At 42.3% G+C, this 23435-nt stretch overlaps 1 protein-coding gene across 2 annotated transcripts in view; it reads left to right on the top strand.

The window, feature by feature from the left end:
* The first annotated feature begins 18300 nt into the window (after positions 1-18300).
* ABL2 (ABL proto-oncogene 2, non-receptor tyrosine kinase) overlaps positions 18301-23435 on the top strand; it is a 114515-nt gene continuing 109380 nt past the window's right edge. The window contains exon 1 of one of the 2 annotated variants that reach the window (XM_080824188.1): positions 18301-18734. In XM_080824188.1, coding sequence (XP_080680314.1) covers positions 18578-18734 — 157 coding nt within the window. In that variant the 5' untranslated portion in view covers positions 18301-18577. The remainder of the gene's footprint in view (positions 18735-23435) is intronic. The other variant, XM_080824187.1, reaches the window with a different exon arrangement.

The raw sequence follows: 23435 nt of genomic DNA, 5'->3' as shown, positions 1-23435 counted from the left end.
GATGATAAGCACCACAGAAATCTTGAAGAAGTAGTTTTACGAGTAGAAATTCGAAGAGACCCTCTATGATTTAACCATCCCTGCTTGTCCCTTCTCTCTTGAGCACTAAGCAAATACCCACCAGCTTCATAAGGCAAAAGTGTAGCCTTTCTGCCCATGGGTCCTGTCCCTGTGCTACTTAAATAAACTTAACAAGTTGCACTGTACAATGTCTCAAGAATTCTTTCTTGGCCTTTGAGCTCCACAACCCTGCAACAAACAGATATCCAGTGTTCATTAAAAATAAGTCATTCTGAGGTAACTTTCTTTCTTTCTTTCTTCCTAAAGATTACTAGATTAGTCAATGAGGGGAATATTAGAGACCCATATATCTTGTTTTGGGGGTGGAGAGGCATCTGGGACTGAGTTGCCAATTTGATGTGCCTTTATTCCTCACTACATTAGTGTGCATTTTTTTTTAAAGATTTTATTCATTTATTTGACAGACAGAGATCACAAGTAGGCAGAGAGGCAGGCAGAGAGAGGGGGGAAGCAGGCTCCCAGCCAAGCAGAGAGACCGACACGGGGCTGGATCTCAGGACCCTGAGATCATGACCTGAGCCGAAGGCAGAGGCCCAACCCACTGAGCCACCCAGGTGCCCCTAGTGTGCATTTTCTATAAACATATACCTATATAATCACAATTAATTAACACTCATATACTGGTAGCTTTTACTTCAGATCGCATTCAAATTTTGCCCAGCATCCCTTGTAATAAATAGATCTGACCAGGATCTTTACATTGCAATGTCTCTTTAGTATTTAGGCCTTTTATTCTGAAATAGTTCCCCAGTCTTTTCTTTGACTTTCATGATACACTTTTGCAGATTTCAGGATATTTTGTAGAATGTCTCTCATTTGGGATTTCAGTGGGTTGCAGTTTTGGGTTTCTTTCTTATCTTTTTTTTTTTTTTTCTTAATTTATTTGACAGAGATCACAAGTAGGCAGAGAGGCAAGCAGAGAGAAAGGAGGAAGCAGGCTTGCCGCTGAGCAGAGAGCCCGATGCGGGGCTCGATCCCAGGACCCTGGGATCATGACCTGAGCTGAAGGCAGAGGCTTTAACCCATTGAGCCACCCATGCACCCCTCAGTTGGGGGTTTCTAATGATTAGATTCCGATGACTCATTTTTGGTAGGAAGATCCATGTTCTCCCTGCAAGCTATTGGCTGGGGCACGATGTTCATTAGTCCCACAGTGATGTTTACTTCAATAACCTGATTAAGGTGGTGTCTGTCAGTTTTCTCCATTGTAAAGTGTCTCTTCATTAGTAAGTACCTATAAATACATATTTTGTGGGGAGGTACTTTGAAACATATACATAACTTGTGACTTCAAGTTTTGAATTATTTATATATTGATTTCTATCAGCATGGACTTAGGATCCCTTATTTTATTCATCGGTTTTCTCCCTTTCCATGTCTGTAACATCCTTCTCTGATAGTGAGAAACCTGGATCCCATTATCCTGAATATATTTACTTTTTTCAAAATTGCTTATATTTTTTTATTTTTTGAAGGTTTTATTTATTTTTTGAGAGAGAGAGAGGGAGAGCGCAAAGGAAGAGTGAGAGGGAGAAGCAGACTCCCCACTAAGTTGGGAGGCCAATGTGGGACTTGTTCCCAGGACCCTGAGATCATGATCTGAGCCAAAGACAGATGCTTAACCAACTGAGCCACCCAGGTGTCCCATATTTTTTTTTTTTTTCAGCAAATAGTATGCAACTTACTCCATCCTAAGAATTAAAATATTAAAGAACATAGATTAAAAAGTGAAAGTTGTCCTTTAACTCTGCTCCCAATTGTTAAAAGTGATGATTTGATTTATGTATATATTGTGAAACAACCACCGCAATAAGGTTAGTTAACACATCCATAAACACACACACGTCCATCACTTCACGTAGTTCCTGCTCCTTGTGTGTGTGTGTGTGATCTTTATTTTTTAAAAGATTTTATTTATTTATTTGACAGAGAGAGACTCAGCAAGAGGGAACAGAAGTTGAGAGGGGAACAGAGTGTGAGAGGGAGAAGGAGGTTTCCTGCCATGCAGAGCCCAATACAGGAACTTGATTCTAGGACCCAGGGACCACAAACCTGAGCCAAAGGCAGGGGCTTAATAACTGAGCCATCCAGGCACCACAAGTGTGTGGTCCTTTTTAAAAAAAGCAACATTGGGGTGCCTGGGTGGCTCAGTGGGTTAAGCCTCTGCCTTCAACTCAGGTCATGATCTCAGGGTCCTGGGATGGAGTCCCACATTGGGCTCTCTGCTCAGTGGGGAGCCAGATTCCCCCTCTCTCTCTGCCTGCCTCTCTGCCTACTTGTGATCTCTCTCTGTCAAATAAATTAAAAAAATCTTAAAAAAAAAAAATTTAAAAAGCCAGCATTGAGGGCGGCTGGGTGTCTCAGGCAGTTAAGCGTCTGCCTTCGGCTAAGGTCATGAACCCAGGACTGGATCAAGCCCAGCACAGTGGGCTCCTTGCTCGTGGGGAGCCTACTTCTCCCTCTGCTTGTGCTCTCTCAATCTGTCAAATAAATAATTAAAAAAAAAAAAAGGTGGAGTAATTCTGTGTGTAAAAATCTTGAAAAAAATAAAATAGGGGCACCTGGGTGGCTCAGTGGGTTAAAGCCTCTGCGGTCGGCTCAGGTCATGATCTCAGGGTCCAGGGATCAAGCCCCACATCGGTCTCTCTGCTTGGCAGGGAGCCTGCTTCCCTTCCTCTCTCTCTGCCTGCCTCTCTGCCTACTCGTGATCTCTGTCTGTCGAATAAATAAATAACATCTAAAAAAAATAAATAAATAAAATAAAAATAAAAATAAAACAAAAAAATAAAGCAACATTGCCATCATAATGTGTATATATGGTTTTTGAATTTTGTTTTACTTCACTCTGTAGTAAAAAAAAAAGTATTTTATGTTACAATCCAGTTATATACCCACATACATGCCCATGTGTGCCTGCACACATACACTGATACATGATTAAAATAAAAAAAATTCAGGAAACACTACTTACTCTTATAATATACTCATATTTTCTAGTCTAGTCTGGGCTATATCCATTTTTGTTTGTTTAAGCACTATGGTGCTAGAGAGGTGACTCAGGATGGGCTGTCAGAGCCAGGCAGGGTAGAAGGAGAATGGTGGGGGAACAGCCAGCCAGTGGGGAGGGGGTATGTCAGAGTTCAGGTGGGGTAAGGACAGCATTTCTGTGGAGCAAAGCCTTGCATGAACTGTCAGGACCCGAATAGCATACGATGAGCAACTGTGTGGAACGGGTGGCCCAGTTTGAGATGACAGAGCCTAAAGGTCACGAGGAGAGTATCCACATAAGGGAGGAAGCAGTGGCACTCATGGAAGATCTATTGCATACAAGAGGCATGATCAAAGAAATAAATTTAGTCAGAAAATCAGCCAGGTTTCTTATTAGCAGAGAATGGACTTACCTGTTATGGAAAGGGAAGGAGCTTAAAGGAAGCCTATAGAGTGTTGCCTTCTAATGGAAGTTTTTAGTATATTCAGAACAGACTACTTCATTTAGGAGGAGGTCCTATGCAAAATGGAAATGTGGGGGTCCCTTGTTAAAAATTAAGGATTTCGGGGTGCCTGGGTGGTTCAGTGGGTTAAAGCCTCTGCCTTCGACTCGGGTCATGATCTCAGGGTCCTGGGATCGAGCCCCACATTGGGCTCTCTGCTCAGCAGGGAGCCTGCTTCCCTTCCTCTCTCTCTCTGCCTGCCTCTCTGCCTACTTGTGATCTCTGTCAAATAAATAAAATCTTTAAAAAAAAAAATTAAGGATTTCAAGATGGTTAGCCTTAGCAACATAGTTATGGATGTGTCTCCTCAGGCAAAGGAAACAAAAGCAAAAATAAACTATTAGGACCATACCAACTACACCAAAATAAAAGCTTTGTCATAGCAAAAGAAACCACCAACAAAACTAAAAGACAACCTTTTGAGTGGCACAGGATATTTGCAAATGACATACCTGGTAAGGGGTTAATATCCAAAAATGGTAAAGAACTTATACAACTCAACACCAAATAGTAGTAATAATAATAATCTGATTAAAAATGGGCAGAGGAGGAGCACCTGGGTGGCTCAAGGGGTTAAGCCTCTACCTTCAGCTCAGGTCATGATCCCAGGGTCCTGGGATCGAGCCCCGCATCGGGCTCTCTGCTCATCAGGAGGCCTGCTTCTCCCTCTCTCTCTGCCTGCCTCTCTGTCTACTTGTGATCTCTCTCTCTGTCAAATAAACAAATAAAATCTTAAAAAAAAATGGTCAGAAGACCTGAATAAACATTTTTCCCAAGAAGGTATGTTGATAGCCAAAAGACACATGAAAAGATGCTCAACATCACAGATCATCAGGGAAATACAAATCAAAACCACCCAACGAGATATCACCACCCACCTGTCAGAATGGCTAGAATCAAAATGACAAGAATTGAAAAATGTTGGCAGAGATGGGGAGAAAAAGGAACCCTCAAGGGCACCTGGCTGTCTCAGTCAGTAGAGCATGCAACTCTTGATCTTGGGGTCATGAGTTCGAGCCCCACGTTGGGTGTGGAGATTACTTAAAATAAATAAATAAAATTTAAAAACGAAATAAAAAAGTTTAAAAAATTAAAAATAAATAAATAAACATATAAATAGAAGACTTTCAAGATGGTGAGAGCCGAGTTTGTTTGTTTGTTTTTTTTTTTGAAAGATTTTATTTATTTATTCCACAGACAAAGATCACAAGTAGGCAGAGAGGCAGGCAGAGAGAGGAGGAAGCAGGCTCCCTGCGGAGCAGAGAGCCTGATGCGGGGCTCGATCCCAGGACCCTGGGATCATGACCTGAGCCGAAAGCAGAGGCCTTAACCCACTGAGCCACCCAGGTGCCCCAGAGAGCCGAGTTTTTATTAAACCAATCTTAGGGTCCTTCTAAGTGCAGAGTTCTGTGTGACTACAGGTCTGATGGCCCTGAAGATAGCCTCAGATGTTTTCATGGTTTTTCTATCTATAGAGATAGAAATGTACATCTATATTTATTTACAATTATGAAATGTGATATGTAATTTAAAATATATAATATTCCCTACTTTTATTCATGAAAATATGTGAGATTAGCAACACACCAAAAGTAGTAGTACCTCTAGTGCTTAGATTTTGGCTTCTGAATACCATCCTCTACCGAAGGCAACCAGAGCTCCTTGGAAAAATAGTCTGAAACGGATTTGGAGCAGGAAAGAGTTGACTCTGGGGCTGTGCCAGAGGGCAGAGAAATGCTCAGAGAATGATGAGACATGTCAACAGAGCACAAGGACTCGCTCACATGTGCTCTCATTTCCGAATCTGGGAAATTTGAGCATCAAAATAAGCAACTGATTGAGCCCAGTGGGGAGCCTGCTTCTCTCTCCTCCTGCTCCCCCTGCTTGTGTTCTGTCTCTCACTGTCTCTCTGTCAAATACATTTAAAAATATTTTAAAAAATAACAAAATAACAAAAACTTAAACGCATGCATATATAGGCACAAAGGAAAACCCAAAAGGAAAACCACCAAAAATATTTATATCTGAATGGTAAGATTATAGAAAACATTGTCATTCTTCTTTATAATTTTCCAAATCTCCTAAAATGAAAATTTATTACTCTGATAGATTTCCACTTAACTTTTCAAAAGAAATATAATTGAGAGGGCACCCCGCTGGCTCAGTTGGTAGAGCACGAGACTCTTGATCTCAGGGTTGTAAATCTGAGCCTCATGTTGGGTGTAGAGATTACTTAAAAATAAAATCTTAAGGGGCGCCTGGGTGGCTCAGTGGGCTAAAGCCTCTGCCTTCGGCTCAGGTCATGGTCTCAGGGTCCTTGAGATCGAGCCCCGCATCGGGCTCTCTGCTGGGCAGGGAGCCTGCTTCCTCCTCTCTCTCTGCCTGCCTCTCTGACTACTTGTGGTCTCTATCTATCAAATAAATAAATAAAATCTTAAAAAAAAATAAAATCTTAAAAAAAAAGAAATATATTTGAAAAGTTATTTGTAGACAATATAGAAAATAGAGATTTCTTTTTTTAAAGATTTTTATTTATTTATTTGACAGAGAGATAGCACAATAAGCAGAGTGGCAGGCAGAGGGAGAGAGAGAAGCAGGCTCTCCGCTAAGTAGGGAGCCCGATGTGGGGCTCGATCCCAGGACCCTGGAATCATGACCCGAGCAGAAGGCAACTGCTTAACCAATTGAGCCACCCAGACGCCCCCAAAATAGAGATTTCTAATGTTCTATTTTATTTAATAAATATTTAATGAGTGCTTTGTGTACAGTAGGCACTGTACTAGTTGCTGGCGCATGTGACTGGTGAATGAGACCGACCACCTCTTCCCCTTCATAAAGCTGAGAATCTAGTGAGGAAGACAGATAATAAACAAGTCATTACAATAATGTGGGATGTTGGTAGGGGATAAGGAGTTGCTACGAAAGCACACAGCCCCCTAGACTAGGGGTTGGGACGTCCTCCCAGGGGAAGACTGGGGCGACCAGCTAAATAAAAATTAGCCAGGCAACCTGGAAAGGGAACTGCATTTTAGCAGAGGGAACATTGAGAAATAAATTCAGCTTGCTTCTTTAGCAGAAAGCAGAGTCTCAAGAGATATAGTTATGAAACTGGAAAGGAAGCAAGGAGGCACAGGAAGGCCTGGCAAGGCATCCTGAGGGAAACGCGCGAAAACCTCTTTGTAGCTCCTTTATCAGCACTTGGAGCTTTTCTAGATAGCTCAGTGGAAAATACAGCAATTCTTGAAGCCAATAAACTACCCACTTGCCCCCTAAAGGAAAGCACTTATAAAGGAAGGCATTTATATTTACAATAAAGAACTGCGGGATTTTCAGCTTTTTTTTTTTTCACTTTAATTTTTGTTTTTAAGTCTTCCTTTATTGCTGAAACTTTCTCTTTAATTGTGAGGAAGGTTATTACTGATCACGTCAAAACATTAACATGCTGGGGAAGGTCTGAATGACACTGCACAACTTATTTGCTTTACTGATATTGTTCTCCAATTTTCCATTTGTGTACAAGTAATTTGCATCAAATAAAAATGGTTATAGCAGGGTGCCTGGGTGGCTCCGTGGGTTAAGCCTCTGCCTTCAGCTCAGGTCATGATCTCAGGGTCCCGGGATCGAGTCCCGCATTGGGCTCTCTGCTCAGCAGGGAGCCTGCTTCCTCCCTTCTCTCTCTTCCTGCCTCTCTGCCTACTTGTGATCTGTCTGTCAAATAAATAAATAAAATCTTTAAAGAGTTGGGTAGAATGGGGAGTGTGAACGGCACAAGTATATTGTCAACAAGTATATTTCAACAAGTATATTGTCAATGAGGAGTTGACAAGTATATTGTCAACAAAATAAATATTAATAGGTTTATACACTTAGTATACCCTTTACAAATCTTATGAGCGGTGTTCCAAGAAAAAAAACCAACGAGATTTGAAAGCAAAAATAGATCCCTAAATTGGCAGATTTTAACACACAATTGTGTGTAGTGTTATTAGTTTTGTTAAAAGATCTGACCATTGAGGCACCTGGGTGGCTCAGTGGGTTAAGCCTCTGCCTTCAACTCAGGTCATGATCTCAGGGTCCTGGGATGGAGTCCCACATTGGGCTCTCTGCTCAGCAGGGAGCCTGCTTCTTCCCCATCTCTCTCTGCCTGCCTCTTTGCCTACTTGTGATCTCTCTCTGTCAAATAAATAAATAAAATCTTAAAAAAAATTTAGAAAAATGGTTATAGCAGAGCATTTGCATTGATTGTATTGGTGAAGATTATGGCAGAAAATCAGCTTATGCTGGTTGAAGCAAAAAATAGATTATAAAGATAAATGCTTGGTTTTCTCCCTGCATGCCAGTTCCCTCTTCTTCTCTACTCCAAATAGAGGAAACACGGCTACCAAAATATTTTGTTCTTTACAGCTCAGGGGCCAGGTTCTCAAAGAGGGGCTGGTCTCTCAATTTCAATGTCAAATTTTGGGGGGAAGGACTGTAATCGGTCAAGCTTGGGTCAGCTGACTTCCCTTAGACCCATCTCCCATGGCTGTTCTAGGAGCTTCACATATATTAACTCCTCATCCAACTCTTGAAGATAGATGTTATTATTAGCCTCATATTATAGGTAAAGAAACTGAAAGAGTTTTCAGAAGGAGGCATTAACATAATAGCAAATGCTGCAGTTTGTCCAAACAAGATGGTAGCAGGACTGGTTATCAACACTACCCCCCCTTCTTCTGGGAACTGTTCCCAAATACTGCGCCTGGAGAGGCTTTCATATTGTTCTGTGACTTGCTGGGGTGTTTGTTTGCTTTTTTTTTTTTTTTTTCCAATATACTTTGGATCTTCCTAAGCCCTTACACATGTACCTATTTCAACCTCCTTTAAACAAACAAACAAATAAACCAGGGCTTGGCATTACATTAACTATTTCCATATTGGAAATATGGTTAGTTAGTTAGTTAGTTGCTTTCAATTTTTCACTATTAAAAACAATATTGTGGGATGCCTGGGGGGCTCAGTTGGTTAAGCATTTGCCTTCAGCTCAGGTCATGGTCCCAGGGTCTTGGGATCAAGTCCTGCATCCGGCTCCTTGCTCAGCAGGGAGCCTGCTTCTCCCTCTGCCTGCTGCTTCCCCTGCCTGGGCTCTCTCTCTCTTCTTCTCTCTCTCTGACAAATAAATAGATAAAATCTTTTAAAAAAACAAACAAACAATACTGCAACTGTACTTGAACATGTATCTTTGTGTACCTATAAAAGTAATTTGTAGGAATTATTAGATACAAGAATGTATGAATTGATATACTGTGTATATATACTGAGTGCATATAATAATAGATTCTGGTAAGTTGCTCACCAAAGATGTGTTACTGTTCAAACATGGGCCTATTGGTCATTCTTCACACTAACCTCAACAACTCTAAACAGATAGCTTCTAAAAACTAGGGTACAGAGGGGCACCTGGGTGCTCAGTCGGTTAAGCATCTGCCTGTGGCCTAGGTCATGATCTCAGGGTCTTGGGGTCGAGTCCCACATTGGGCTCCCTGCTCAGCAGGGAGTCTGCTTCTTCCTCTCTCTCTGCCCTTCCCCCTGCTTCTACTCATTCTCTCTCTCTTTCTCTCTCAAATAAATAAATTCTTAAAACGAAGAAACAAACAACTAGGGTACAGATGATGGTGACTGTTGGCCCAGAGAATGACTTCTAATCCAGGATGTTGGTCAGGTTAGAGAAGGTGACTCCTAAGCTGAGTTTTAAAAAAACGAACAGGAGTTAGGCAGCAAAAGAAGTATAAACTGGGTTAAAATCTTAAAGGATGGAGGTGAATAATGATCTGGAACAACTAAAATTCTTTCACACAATTTGCAGGAGTATAAATTGGTAAAAGCACTTTGGAATATCAGATAGTATCTAGTTCTAACTTAGTTCTAACTCTAAGTTCTAGGTAACTATCTAAGAAAATGCTTATCTGTGGTCATCAGAAAACACGTACTAGGGTATTAATAACAGCAGTATTTATAAGAGCCCCAAATGAAAACTACCCAAATGTTCATCAGTAGTGGAATGGATAAATGAAGTATAACATAGCCTCATATAGTGGAATATTATACAGCAATGAAAATAACTTACAAGTATATGGGGTGCCTGGCTGGCTCAGTGGGAAGAGCATGCAACTTTTGATCTTGGGGTCATGGGTTCAAGGTCCAGGTTGGGCCTAGAGCTTTCTTAAAAAAACAAACAAACAGGGGCACCTGGGTGGCTCAGTGGGTTAAAGCCTCTGCCTTCGGCTCAGATCATGATCCCAGAGTCCTGGGATCGAGCCCCACATCAGGCTTTCTGCTCCGCGGGGAGCCTGCTTCCTCCTCTCTCTCTGCCTGCCTCTCTGCCTCCTTGTGATCTCTGTCTGTCAAATAAATAAATAAAATCTTAAAAAAAAAAAGACAAAACCTACAAGTATGAACAAAAATAGAAATGAATCACACATACATTATTTTGGGGAAAAGGTATCAAACACAAAAGGTTACATATTGTATGTTACCATTATATAAAATAGCACAAAAACATGAAAAAATTAACGTATGTTATTAAAGTCAGAACAGTTGTTACCTTTGTGGTGTGGGAGGGTATGAGTAAAGACTGGGAGAGGGCATGAGAGTGCTTCTGGGGTGCTGTTAGTGTTATGCTTTTGGATTTGGATGTTGATGACAGGGATGTGTTTTTTTTATGAAACTCATCAAGCAGTATGCGTATGTGTGCACTTTCCTATATAAAGATTATGCTTCAATAAAAAGATGGAAATAAGGGAAGGGGAAATTGACTTTCGAGGCAGAGGTAACAACATAAGCTCAGACACAGAGGCTTGATGAGTTCATGTGGGAATAGCCCATAGAATGGACAGAGAAGGGGAGCATGGGAATAAGAAAGGGGCAGAGGAAATATATACGTTAGTGGAAATAAGATTGGCCTCAGTCCCTTCCAATTCTGAGAATCTATGCTTTTATGATTAGCCTATGTTCATAGAGTTAATTGTAAAAAAGGATAAGACCCCATGGAAGCTTGAAAACATGGCTATAATATTCTGCTGATCTTCCCATTAAGGCATGGGGTCTCTTTCCCCATTCTACTAAGTCTGGGCTGGTTTTGTGACTTACTTTGATTAATGGAATGCGGTGGAAAGGGTGTTTTGAGAGTCTTGGAGCCTAAGCCTCAGGAGATCTTGCAGCTTCCACTCTTGCTGTCTTAGAATCCTGAGACCAGCCACCCTGCTATGAGGAAGCTCTGTGTTAGGGGTTGAATATTTTCCCCAAAGTTTGTATGGTAAAGTCTTTACTCCCAGTACCTCACAATCTGAATGTATTTGGAGATAGAGTCTGTAGGGAGGCAGTCAGGTTGAAATCAGGTCATTAGGATAGGCCCTAATCCAATAGGACCAAGGTCCTTAAAAGGGGGGAAATTTATTTATTTATTTATTTTTAAAGATTTTATTTATTTATCTGACAGAGAGGTAGAGAGAGATCACAAGTAGGCAGAGCAGCAGGCAGAGGGAGAGGGAGAAGCAGGTTCCCCGCTGAGCAGGGAGCCCAATGCGGGACCCGATCCCAGGACTCTGGGATCATGACCTGAGCAGAAGACAGATGCTTAACCAAATGAGCCACCCAGGCACCCCCAAATGGCGGGAAATTTAGACAGAAAGAGCAGCAAACATGTGAAGATAGGCAGAGATGGGATGCTGCTTCTCCACACCAGAGATCACTAGCAAATTGCCAGGAGCGAGGAGACAGACAGAGAACAGATTCTTTCTCACAGCCTTCAGAATCAGCCCTGTTGACGTTGAGGCCTCAGATTTCCAGGCTGCCGAACTGTGAGAAAACGAATTTCTGTCGTGTAAGTCACCGTGGCTGTGGTGTGTTGTTATGGCAGCCCTAGCAAACCAATACACCTGTGACTCCCTAAGGTTAGATTGTTTGTCTCAGTTTGCTAGTGTTGCCATAACAAAGTACTTCAGACTGGGCGAGTTAAACAACAGACATTAATTTTGTCAAAGTTCAGGAGACTGGAAATATGAGATGAAGATTTCGGTAGGGTTGGTTTCTTCCAAGACCTCTCCTTGGTGTGTAGATAGCCATCTTCTCTCTCCGAGTCTTCATGTGATCTTCTCCGGTGTGGGCTGTGTCCCAACTTCCTCTTCTTATAAGAACACTGGTCATATTGGATTAGGGTTCACCCTAGTGACCTCATTATTATTATTATTATCTTTTATTTAAAGATTTTTATTTATTTATTTGACAGAGAGAGAGAGAGAGATCACAAGTAGGCAGAGAGGTAAGCAGAGAGAGGAGGAAGCAGGCTCCCTGCGGAGCAGAGAGCATGATGCGGGGCTCGATCCCAGGACCCTGGGATTATAACCTGAGCCGGAGGCAGAGGCTTAACCCAATGAGCCGCCCAGGCACCCCACAATGAACTTATTTTAACTTAATCACCTCTTTAAAGATCCTATCTTCAAATAGAGTCATAAACTTCAACCTATGAATTTGGGGGAAGGCACAGTTCAGCCCATGAGAGGCCAGATGGAGGAGAACCGAGACACTTGAACTGACAGCAGCACCAACTGCCAGATATGTGAATGAGGCCATTGTGAACCTTCCAGCTCAGCTGACCCTTCCTCCAAATGCTGTCACATGAGTGAGCTGAGGTGCCCTCAGCAGAACTGTCCAGCCATCTGTAGAATTGCAGGGAGTAATAAATCACTGTCCTTTTAAGTCCTAGGTTTGGGGATGGTTTGTTATGCAATTGAAACAACATGTATGTAGGGTCACCTGGGTGGCTCAGCTGGTTAAGGGTCTGCCATCGTGTCAGGTCATGATCCTGGGGTCCTGGGATTGAGCCCTGAGTCAGGCTCTCTGCTCGGTGGGGAGCCTGCTTCTCCTTCTTCTTCCCTCTTGTGCTCTCTCTTGCTATCTCTGCTACTATGTCTGTCTCTCTCTCAAATGAATAAAATCTTGAAAAAAATTAACAAAGTGTATGAGCAGTTGAGCGTCTGCCTTTGGCTCAGGTCATGATCTCAGGGTCTTGGGATCCAGGACCTAATGGAAACAATGTGTATAGTGACACATAAGTTACAAACTAGGCCCAGTTCCACTACACTACATTTACTGATGGGCTATGTCAAATGGATTGTTTAGTCAGCTTGTCATTGTTACCACAGAAAAGGAGTGAGTACTAATTTATTAATTTACAATGAATAGATGTTATTACTGCAACTTGTAACGTTTTATATAGCACTTTGCTAATTGTTTGAAAGAGTATCTTTAATAATTTATAAAGTTTTGTAATCAAAGAAATATTGAATCATAGACCCTTGGGGCTAAAAAAAACAAGAGGTCATTTAATTCAACTCCTTATCTTCAGAGAGAATGACTTACTCTATCCCAGCCAGATAAGAATCCTCCTCCTCTTCATTGTCATCCAAAAAAACTTTTAAAATATCGATCTATAAATGGAACTGTATTTGGCACTGTACAGGCCTTTAAAGATTTAATACAAGAACAATGCAGAGACAAATCACACATAAACAAATCTAAAGTACAGCATGCACAGCTTAAAAGGAATGGATAAAAAAGATGTCACACACACACACACACACACACACACGGGAATATCATTCAGCCATGAGAAAGATAAGATCCTGTCATTTGCAACAACATAAATTGACATTGAGGGCATTGTGCTAAGTGAAATAAGTCAGACAGACAAGGACAAATACTGTGTGTCACTTCAATGTGGAATCTAAAAAAGTCAAACTCGAGGTACTCACTGGCTCAGTCCTTGATTTAGGGGTTGTGAGTTCGAGCCCTGTGTTGGGTATAGAGATTACTTAAAAATAAAACCTTTGAGAAATAATGAAATAAAAATAAAAAAGTTAAACTCATAGAAACAGAAACTAGAATGGTTAGCAGGGGCGGGGTAGGGGAAATGGAGAGACATTGGCCAAAGGATACAAACATCTAATTTGGGGATAAGCTCTGGGGATCTAATGTACAGCATGGTGATTATACCTAATAATACTGTATTATATACTTGGGAGTTGCTATAAGAGTAGATCTTAAATGTTCTCACCACAAAAACAGAATGGTTATTATATGATGTGGTGGAGGTGTTTACTAAAGCAACAGTGGTAATCATTTTGCAAAATATGTGTATCAAATCACCACGTTGTACAACTTAAACCGCATGTTGTATGTCAATTACATTTCAATAAAGCTGGGGAGAAAAAGAAAAAGGCTATGTATAAAATGACATTTTTTTCCTCCAATTTATCTACCTAAATATTTTTAGCTCATGTAGATAATATAAACAGAGATAAACATAACTAAACAAGCATATACACGTATACAAGTAGTAAAAGAAAAGATTTGGGGCACGTGGTTGTGTAGAAGAAATGTTAGATTTGTTTTGTTCAGCTACTGGGTAGAACTAGGACCAGGGTGAAACAGGTAGAAGTTTCAAGGAGGCAGGTGTCAGTTTATCTTTAGGATGAACTTTTTAGCAATTAGAACTCCTTAAGGGCGCCTGGGTTTCTCAGTTGGCTGAGTGTCTGCCTTCAGCTCAGGTCATGATCTCAGAGTTCTGGGACTAAACCCAACGGGCATCTGGCTCCCTGTTTTGCTGGGAGGCTTCTTCTCCACCCCCCTCTGCCTGCTCTCTGTTTTATTTTTATTTTTTATTTTTTTAAAAGATTTTATTTATTTATTTGACAGAGAGAGATCACAAGCAGGCAGAGAGGCAGGCAGAGAGAGAGGAAGGGAAGCAGGCTTCCTGCTGAGCAGAGAGCCCGATGCGGGGTTCGATCCCAGGACCCTGAGATCATGACCTGAGCGGAAGGCAGAGGCTTTAACCCACTGAGCCACCCAGGCACCCCTCTCTGTTCTATTTTTAAAGATTTTATGTATTTATTTGAGATAGAGAGAGAGAGCATGAGTAGGGGCAGAGAGAGGGAGAAGCAGACTCCCCACTGAGCAGGGATCTGAATACCCAAAGACAGACACTCAACGGACTGGGCCACCCAGGTGCCCCGGACTCTCTTAAAAAACAAAAACAAAAACAGAAACAAAAGAACTCTTCAAAATAAATGAGTTCCGTCACTGAAGTTATTGTCGAGGGAATTCCAGATTCGCCTAGGTGACCTCTAAGGTTTTTTCCAACCCTGTGATGCTGAGCCCCATGTCAAAATTAAACACATTTACCAGCCTGGAAATGCAGGCTGGTAAAGACAGGGATCAGTGCAGCATTGCAACACTCCCCTCCCTCCAATTACGTTAGAGGAAGGTAATTGAATGTTAAGGCAGAGAATTGTTACCAGCTGTGGTTGTTTTAGGTATGGACTGGTAGAATCCAGGGAAATTAAGTGTCTGTGGATGTGTCTGGGATTCTCTTATGAAGGAGGCAGGATCTGAGTAGAATCCCGACTACTATAAGAGGAGTCACTTGGGAGCCATATTGGGGAGAATATGATTATTGCAAAAGTCATAGCTAAGAAAGGAGACATCATGAAATAAGCTAATTGGATGAAACACCCATGCATGCCATAGGAGGGATGGGGGTTTGAGGACCAAGAGATGATATACATTAAACAATTATAATCCAGGGTGTTCTGGAAAATAATTTTGAAACAGGTGAAAAATTTGGGCATTGCACGTAATGAAGGGCAGGGGAAACATTGTCCAAGTGATGAGAGGAAGAAATATTTTTGTCTTCATGAGTTGCTTGGTACTAAAGGTCAGGAAGTTAGGAAGGAAAGGCTTATAATAGCAGAAGAATCCAGCAGAGATGACCTGAGTCTAAATGAACACTGTGTTCATACGGAGGTAGAGAAAGAAGTAGATATGAAAGACAGTGTAAGAATGTGACGATAGCCTGGAAACGCAGAGTGGTAAAGAAAGGGTTCAGTGAAGCATTGCTCACAAGTCCCTTGCTTCTGGAAATAGTGGTATAGCTCCTATTACATGGAAGGTAAAGATGATAAGCATCTATGTCTTCAGTGTGCCTTGTTAATGTTGGTGATGGGTCTGTCTGCTCTTTCATGCCAGACCCGGGCTATCGGTTGGTTGAGGTTGTCCCCAGGCTACTGTGTATCATCCCTGCTACTTTTTTTCATCTGGTTTCTTCCCCTGCCTGGAGCTCACAGCTGCCCCTCAGTTCAATTTGAGATGATACTACTTGGGATTGTTTAAATGTTGTCCTCAGGTAAGCCATCTTGCTTTGGTTATATTGAGATGAAATAATTTCCCATGCCTAATGAAATAGGTTTCTACCTAGTCTATAAAGTTCCCATTCTTAAAGGTTCGTTCTTAAAGTTCCCAATTCACTGTGAAATGAAAGAATGGAATATATCTGCAAGATAATGCATATATCCTAATCTCCACTTACAGAATATTTGCTTTAGTTTAGAAAGGATCCTAAGAATCAATGGTAGAGGAATCCTCATATGCAAAATAAGAATTATATAATATAGTCCATGTGTGCATAATCATGTAGGAATAATCATGGACTACAGTCCATGATATATATATATGTGTACATATATATATATCACATATATCATTATATATATATAATATATGTGATACAATTATCATGGATTATATAATATAGTCCATGTGTGCATAACCATGTAGGAATGACTAATAAAGTGATATTTGATTCTACATGTTTTAATTGGTTGGTGCTTTTGTTGTTAGCTGGTGGCAAGTGGAGGGGGGGCTCACCTGAATAAATACTGTAGCATTCGTTCCATAATCTAAGTTGTACCACTTGAAAAAATTAGGCTTGGAAAATCTGATGGACTTCTGAAAACATTAATTTTTTTGAACTAATACTTCTATGACACTCATTAAATGTCAAATACTGTTTTAAGAGCTTCATGTTAACCAATTTATTTATTCATTTATTATTATTATTTTTAAATGTTAACCAATTTAATTCTAACAACAGCCCTATAGGTATTATTGTTATAACCATCGCTTCATGGATAAAAGAACTGACACACAGAAGGTTAAATATTTGCCCAGGAGCAAATACCTAATAAGTATCAGAGCCTGGTTTTGAACTCAGTCTGGCTTCTGAGTCCCTGGCCTTAACTACTGTCCTAATACTGATCTATTACATACCATGTGTGAATTAGCAGAGAAGCCAGACTGTTATCCTCAAATTAATATTCTTTCAGATAATAAAAACCAAATAACAAACCAAGTTCTAGCTCTATGATAACCTCTATCCCTTATAAACGATTTTCCCCTAGTAGTTGCAAACACTTGGGAATTAAAAGGAAAAAAATACTTTAATGGCAGGAAAACTTTGATCCAAATGGAAAATTCATATTCTATCTAGTGCCAAAGCATAGTGTTTCTGTTCCCATTTTTAGGGGGGTAGATTTCAGATTTTCTGGTTACACCCTGGATAGCAATGGAATAATTCTATAGCGCTCCCATAGTAGTATCAATGTCAGTGAATGGTTCATCTAAGATCACCCTGGTTCTATGAAAGATGTGTAAAAAAGAGCTGCATCCACCTTTCCCCCAAACCTATCTTCCCAGTGGGTGTTTTGTTGCTTCTTTGCAATGTCTCCCATCCTGTCTGCTTTAATTTTAAGCAAGTTTTCAGTGTGTTACCTGTAATAACTGATACTTATCAGCGAAATAAGGGAGTGAAAGGAATACTAAGAGGACAGCTATGAAGTTCCTTGAGAATTAAAAAAAAAAACAAAACACAAAACCGGGTCAATATTAAGATGCAGAATGTGCAAAGGGGCAATGATTAGTGAATATTTGTACATATATATGTGTGTGCATGTATAAAAAACAGCTGTTGGCGTCACTCTCTTTAGGCAATATAAATTAATGATGAGTAAGATCTGACTCAGAAGCAGGGTCAAAGAGAAATTTTCTTTTTCCCCTTTGTCATCAAAAGAAGACCTGACCACGAGCACTGTATACAAATCACACCAGTGCGAAGATTAGCTTTACTGTCAAGCATTGTAAGGGTAACAGAAACACACGTGTGGTTAGACGGTGAAGGCGGTCAAGAGAAATTCATGGTAATATATTACGAGGAATGGGGCCACAACTGCTTCTCCAATGAGACGGCAGAGTGCAGACAACGGAGGCGACTGCAATTTAACATCATGAAATAATTTCAAAAAATTACTATAAAATAATAATGTACCTTTTTACTACCTTCATGTAAATTTTGTATAATCTTCGACTCTAGGCCTGCTGCTGACAATGGAGTTGGAAGGGATTCTCCTGGGCGTTTCAGGGATCCTCACCTGGATGGCAAGCAGCAAATGCCTTGTGCTTTCCTGTTTCAACTGTGCCTCCTCTTTAGCAGGGCTACCTGGGGGGCTCAGCGCAACGGACTCATTTGACAGGTGGAGGTGGGACAGGGAAAGCTTTAGACCGTCCAGCTCCAAAAGGCGGTAGGTAGCAATGTAGAGCCGGAGCTGGGAGGGGTCGGCTAAGACGAAGTCAGACCTGGGAGGCCCAGGAGGCGCGAAGGCACACGGGGACCGAAAGACCTGAAGGAGCGGTGGACGTGCGGACGAGGTGGGCACTGGGGGGACCCGCCCGGCGAGGAGGCGGGGGCGGCGCGGGCGGGTGGGGCCGGGGCGGGGCGGGGCCGCCGGGAAGCCCTCCCTCCGAGTAGCGGAGGTGACTGGTCGGGTGGGGGGCGGGAGACGCTCTGTCCCACGCTCTCCCAGCGCTCGGTGGTTTAAAGATGGCGGCGGCGGCGGCGGCGGCTTTGGGGGCGCGGAGCCGCGGGAGGAGCGAGAAGGAGAATCTGTGAGTCGCCGAGAGGCAGCGCGGCGGCTGCTTTGAGGAGTCCGCGTGCGGAACCGCCGACGGCCCTACCGCTTGGGGCCGGGGCCTGGGCTGGGAAGGAGAGGCCGGAGCAGCGCCGGGAGCCTGAGGCCGAAGCCGAGTAGGAATGTGACCTGGGGTCGGCGGGGGCGCGGGAGTACGCGAGCGCAGGGATGGGGCAGCAGGTGGGCCGCGTTGGGGAGGCTCCGGGGCTTCAGCAGCCGCAGCCTCGCGGGATCCGGGTCAGCAGTGCAGCCAGGCCCTCCGGCCGCAGGCGGGACCTGGCGGGGCGCACCACAGAGGCCGGCTTCAATATCTTCACCCAGCATGGTGAGTGTGTGTGGGAGCTGGCGTGAGGGCGTGGGGGAGGCCGGGGGTGGGGTTGGGGCGGGGTGGGAAGGAGACAGGCAGCTCTGAGGGGTCTAGGGGTGGCGGGGTGCCTGAGAGTGGGGGCGGAATCCGCTGCCATCTGGGCCAGTCGCGGGAGGCGAGTCACACCCCTCCCCCCTCCCGTCTCCAGCCTGGCTGGCAGCTTCTGGGGGCGGAGAAGGGAAGAGAAGTGGTCTGAGGGGCGGTGGATGGACTGTCCTCTACCCTGGGACAGACTGTGTGGCTCGGGGAAGACGGTGGGTAGTATCCCCTGGGGAGGCAAAGATGCTGGGAGGTGTGAGCTCAGTCCAGTAGGTGTTAGTGTAAATTGGTCGTTAGCGAAGGGAACCGGTTGTGCCTCGAGGGATTTGGAAATAGGAACTGAATCTCAGGAGCTGGGGGCGTATAAAGTATATACATGTATAAGTCAGACTGTGAACAGTGTCAGAATAGTGAGCAGTGACTTGAAATACTCTGATAAGGCAAAGATAAGGGTAGTATCTCAGCGCTTTTGGGATTTCCACCCCCCAGCCCAAACTGGAAATGAAAGGCATTGCCAGACTGTCCTACGTTCTCTTTTGGGTAGTACTTGAGATTCTGAGAACCCGGCAGGGGTTAGAGGTTGGTGGGCATGGTTAGGACTTTGGATATGCACAAGAGTTTTCTTCCTACAGTGTGTGCATATGTACATAAATCTTCTGTATAGTTTGGGACCTATTACTTTGGCCTCGTTATCAAGGTATTTTTAGAATGGTTGTCTCCCAGCTCTTTTGATCATATTCTCTTATCAGTAAAAGAGCACATACTCCCAAGAATTTGTTATCTGTTAATTATATATGTACTTGTTCTGTATCAATATGTTATGTAACTTATAAATGCACTCAGAAACAGAATTTAGGAAGGGATGAGATGAAAACAATAAGTATAATGAGAGCTTTTTTTCTAAAAGATTTTATTCATTTATTTGACAGAAAGAGATCACAAGTAGGCAGAGAGTCAGGCAGAGAGAGGGGGGGAAGTAGGCTCCCTGCTGAGCAGAGAGCCCCATGTGGGGCTCAATCCCAGGACCCTGGGGTCATGACCTGAGCCGAAGGCAGAGGCTTAACCCACTGAGCCACCCGGGTGCCCCTATAATGAGAATTCTAATATATTTTTTTCTGCAGCCAAGTAGATCCTTTTGTGCTTCCTCTGAGCTTCACCCACACTACTTTTGGGACCACTTTTCTAGAGGAAGGAAGAGTGGGGAGGGGGAAAAACAAATTGACCTTCATGGGGTTGGGATACCATACGACCTCAGGCTGAAGAGATAGATATGACTTATTATATAAAGGACTGGATAGTTGAGGTTGGATGAGGGGTAGCAAACGAGTTTCACTAATAATAAAGAATAAAAGAGGGTGTCCAAATTGCACAAGGTATGGAAGAGGAGGAAGAAAAAGAAGTGTGAACTATTTGTTAGAAATGGGAGTTTTGGAGGAAGTAATGATAGATGGTAGTATGCAGAGAGCGATGATCCCAAGGAACTGTGGCTGCCAACTGAGTTGTATCAGAGAGCTTTGGGTTTGGACTTTGTGAATATGCTGAGTTGTTTCTAAATGGAGAAGATAACAAGTGATTTGGGGCCATTCAGGTGTTACATGTCTACTGTTAAAGATGTGAGTGAGCTTCTCTTCCATATATATGCACATTTTATGCAGGGGCTATATGTGAGTTAGTCTTTATTAAAATGACTTTGTAGAACAATGGAGGAATGGATAACACACTTTGAAGGAAGATCATCCAAGTAGCCTAGCTTTAATGGTAAGTGTTAGAATTCATTAAACTTGGCCCAGCAGGCAACAGTGATTTTCTTCCTTCAGCGTCTTACTGAAGACAAACTTTTCAGAGAAGAAGGAATGTCATGAAGAACAGAATAGGAAGAGATTTCGAAGGGTGGAAGGATTTGGATCTGTGGAGCAAGGAAAAGAGGGCAGGCTGGGCAGGAGAGACAACTTGAGTATAAACAGTGGGAATTAACATGATTTCTTGGTGGGGTAGTGAGGAGACATCTGTCGGGAATGAAGCAAGTTCTCCAGGAGTGAATCCTAGAGCAAAAACTGCAGGAATCAAGTTCTGGTCCTGGCTCCACCTGGCTGCGTGATTTAGTTACTTGCCATCTTTGGGTTTCTTTATCTGCAAAATGTAGGACTGGATGATCCCTAAGGTACCTTCTGACTTTAAGATTTTATGATTCTGATTGAAGTGATGGCAAGAAAGCTTTGGATATGTTTGATTGGGCCTGGGTGATGGAAAATGTGGCAGAGGAGTTTATATCAGTTTACATGATTGGCTAATTCATAGGGTATATCAACAAACCCAGGTGTGTAATGCTGAAAGACTGGCCTTAATTGGAGGCAAAGGAAATAGGAGTAAGTTTGAGGGATATTTCATTCAATAAACAAAAGTTTTTTTGACTACCTGTTATCTAACTGGGCTCTGGGAATGTTGCTGTGGACATAACAAAAGTCCCTGTCCCTTGTAGAACTTGAAGGACTTTGTGATTCAGTATAGAGGATGAAAGAAGAGAGATCACTTTGGAGTATTTATTAAGGGCATGAACTCTGGGGCCATTCTGCCTGGATTTGAAACCTGCCTCACCTGTTTATTTGTGTGATTCTGGGCAAGTTACTTAACTTTTCATGCCTTGGACTCCATTGGTAAAATGGGGATAAGAGCACCAATAATAATAGTACCAAGACTAAATTAGTTAATATTCATAAGGCACTTATTGCCTGACCCATAGTAAGAGCTAATATCTGTTAACTGCTGTGATTACTACCACTACTATTATAAAAATAGGGGTGAGTCAGACTATGAGGTTTTGAAATTGGCTTAAGTAATAATTACTCTATTAACAATTTTGGAAGTCAGAAGCAGATCGAAAGGATGGAACAGGGTAAGTTTGTTGCTGAAGTTTAGTATGAAAAGACTGTCATTAGCAGATAACATAGGAAATAAAGATGGAGTACTGTTTTTAGACAGTTGAGTGTTTATAAACTTCTTAGAAAATTTTCTGCTACTTAGTTTATTATTATTATTTTTTAAAGATTTTACTTTATTTGAGAGAGAAAGAGTGTGACAGAGAGAAAGAAAGAGCACCTGTGGGTGCATAAGCAGGGTGAGGAGCAGAGAGAGAAGCAGACTCCCCGCTGAGCATAGAGCCTGTTGAGGGGCTTGATCTTGGGGCTCCAGGATCATGATCTAAGCTGAAAGCAGATGTTTAACCGGCTGAGCTGCCCAGGTGCTCCAAAGTGTTAATAAACTTTTCTATAGATCAGTGTCTCAGCCTTGGCACTATCGATATTTTGGTATGGATGGTTCCTTGTTGGGGGGTGGGGTATCCTATGGTTTGTAGGATGTTTAGCAGCATCCTGGCCTCTACTCACTAGATGCCCGTAGAACCTCTTTCTGGCAACCCTTGCCTCCAGTTGTGACAACCAGAAATGTTTGCAGACATTGCCCCCCACCTCACACCAGGGGACATTTAGCAAAATTGCTCCTAGTTGAGAACTGCTGCTTAGGAAAATGTAGAGGGGCGCCTGGGTGGCTCCGCTGGTTAAGCGTCTTCCTTGGGCTCAGGTCCTGGGCTCAGTGGTCTTGGGAGTCCCACTCCCTGCTCAGCCCTCTGCTCTGTTCTGTGATCTCTCTCTCTCGCTCACTCTCTCTAAAATAAGTAAAATTAAAAAAAAAAGCAACAACAAAACCTGGTAGATTATGAATTGAATGACTAAATGAGTCAGATTCAAAAGCTTCTGAACCTGTCATTTGACATTTACGTAAAACTGAATCCTGGAAGTAGTGTACAAATAGTGGTCTTTCAGAATTGAGATATTAGCACATAATTTCATATAGGAAATTATTAGGTCTGGCAGACTTTTGAACTTACATGTGGGTTTAGATATAGATCAAATATTGTTTGTAGTTAATCAGTAAAAATGTATAGATGTTATAGAAGTGGCTTTGAGTCCATGATTTTTCTGTAGAAAGACGTAGTATTTTTTGTTAATATATGGGAAAGTTATAATAATTTGCCTCTCCAGAAGTGATTTTTATGAAAATAATTGCAAAGGAATAAAAATAATAGGGCTGGCTTTGGTACGAAAGGAGTGAGTGCTGTATGACTTCTCTGAACTCAGCTATTGAACCTTTTTGGTGAGTTGCTGTTTTGTCACTAGTAATCTGGGGTTGAATACTTTTTTTTTTATAACTGACAGACCTTGCAACAGTTGAGTGATTTCACTTCAGCTTCTCTCATTTGCTGAAAGTACTATTAAAAATGAACCTTAAATTGTGAAGTTTTTTTTTTAAAGATTTTATTTATTTGACAGACAGAGATCACAAGTAGGCAGGGAGGCAGGTAGAGAGAGAGTGGGGGAAGCAGGTTCCCCGCTGAGCAGAGAGCCCGACACGGGGCTCGATCCCAGGACCCTGGGATCATGACCTGGGCCGAAGGCAGAGGCCTTAACCCACTGAGCCACCCAGGTGCCCCTAAATTGTGAAGTTTTGAATAATTCCCCTTAAATCAGTTTCATCATTTTAAATGGACTGATTTACTTATTTGTTTATTTTTGATCTATACTTAATGTTTTAATCTTTGCAGAATGAAAGATGTAGGCACCCAGG

This window comes from Martes martes (assembly GCF_963455335.1).
Source record: "Martes martes genome assembly, chromosome: 15".
Lineage (NCBI taxonomy): Eukaryota > Metazoa > Chordata > Mammalia > Carnivora > Mustelidae > Martes > Martes martes.
Note: the sequence above shows the minus strand (reverse complement) of the source record. Positions and strands in the feature narration are given on the sequence as shown.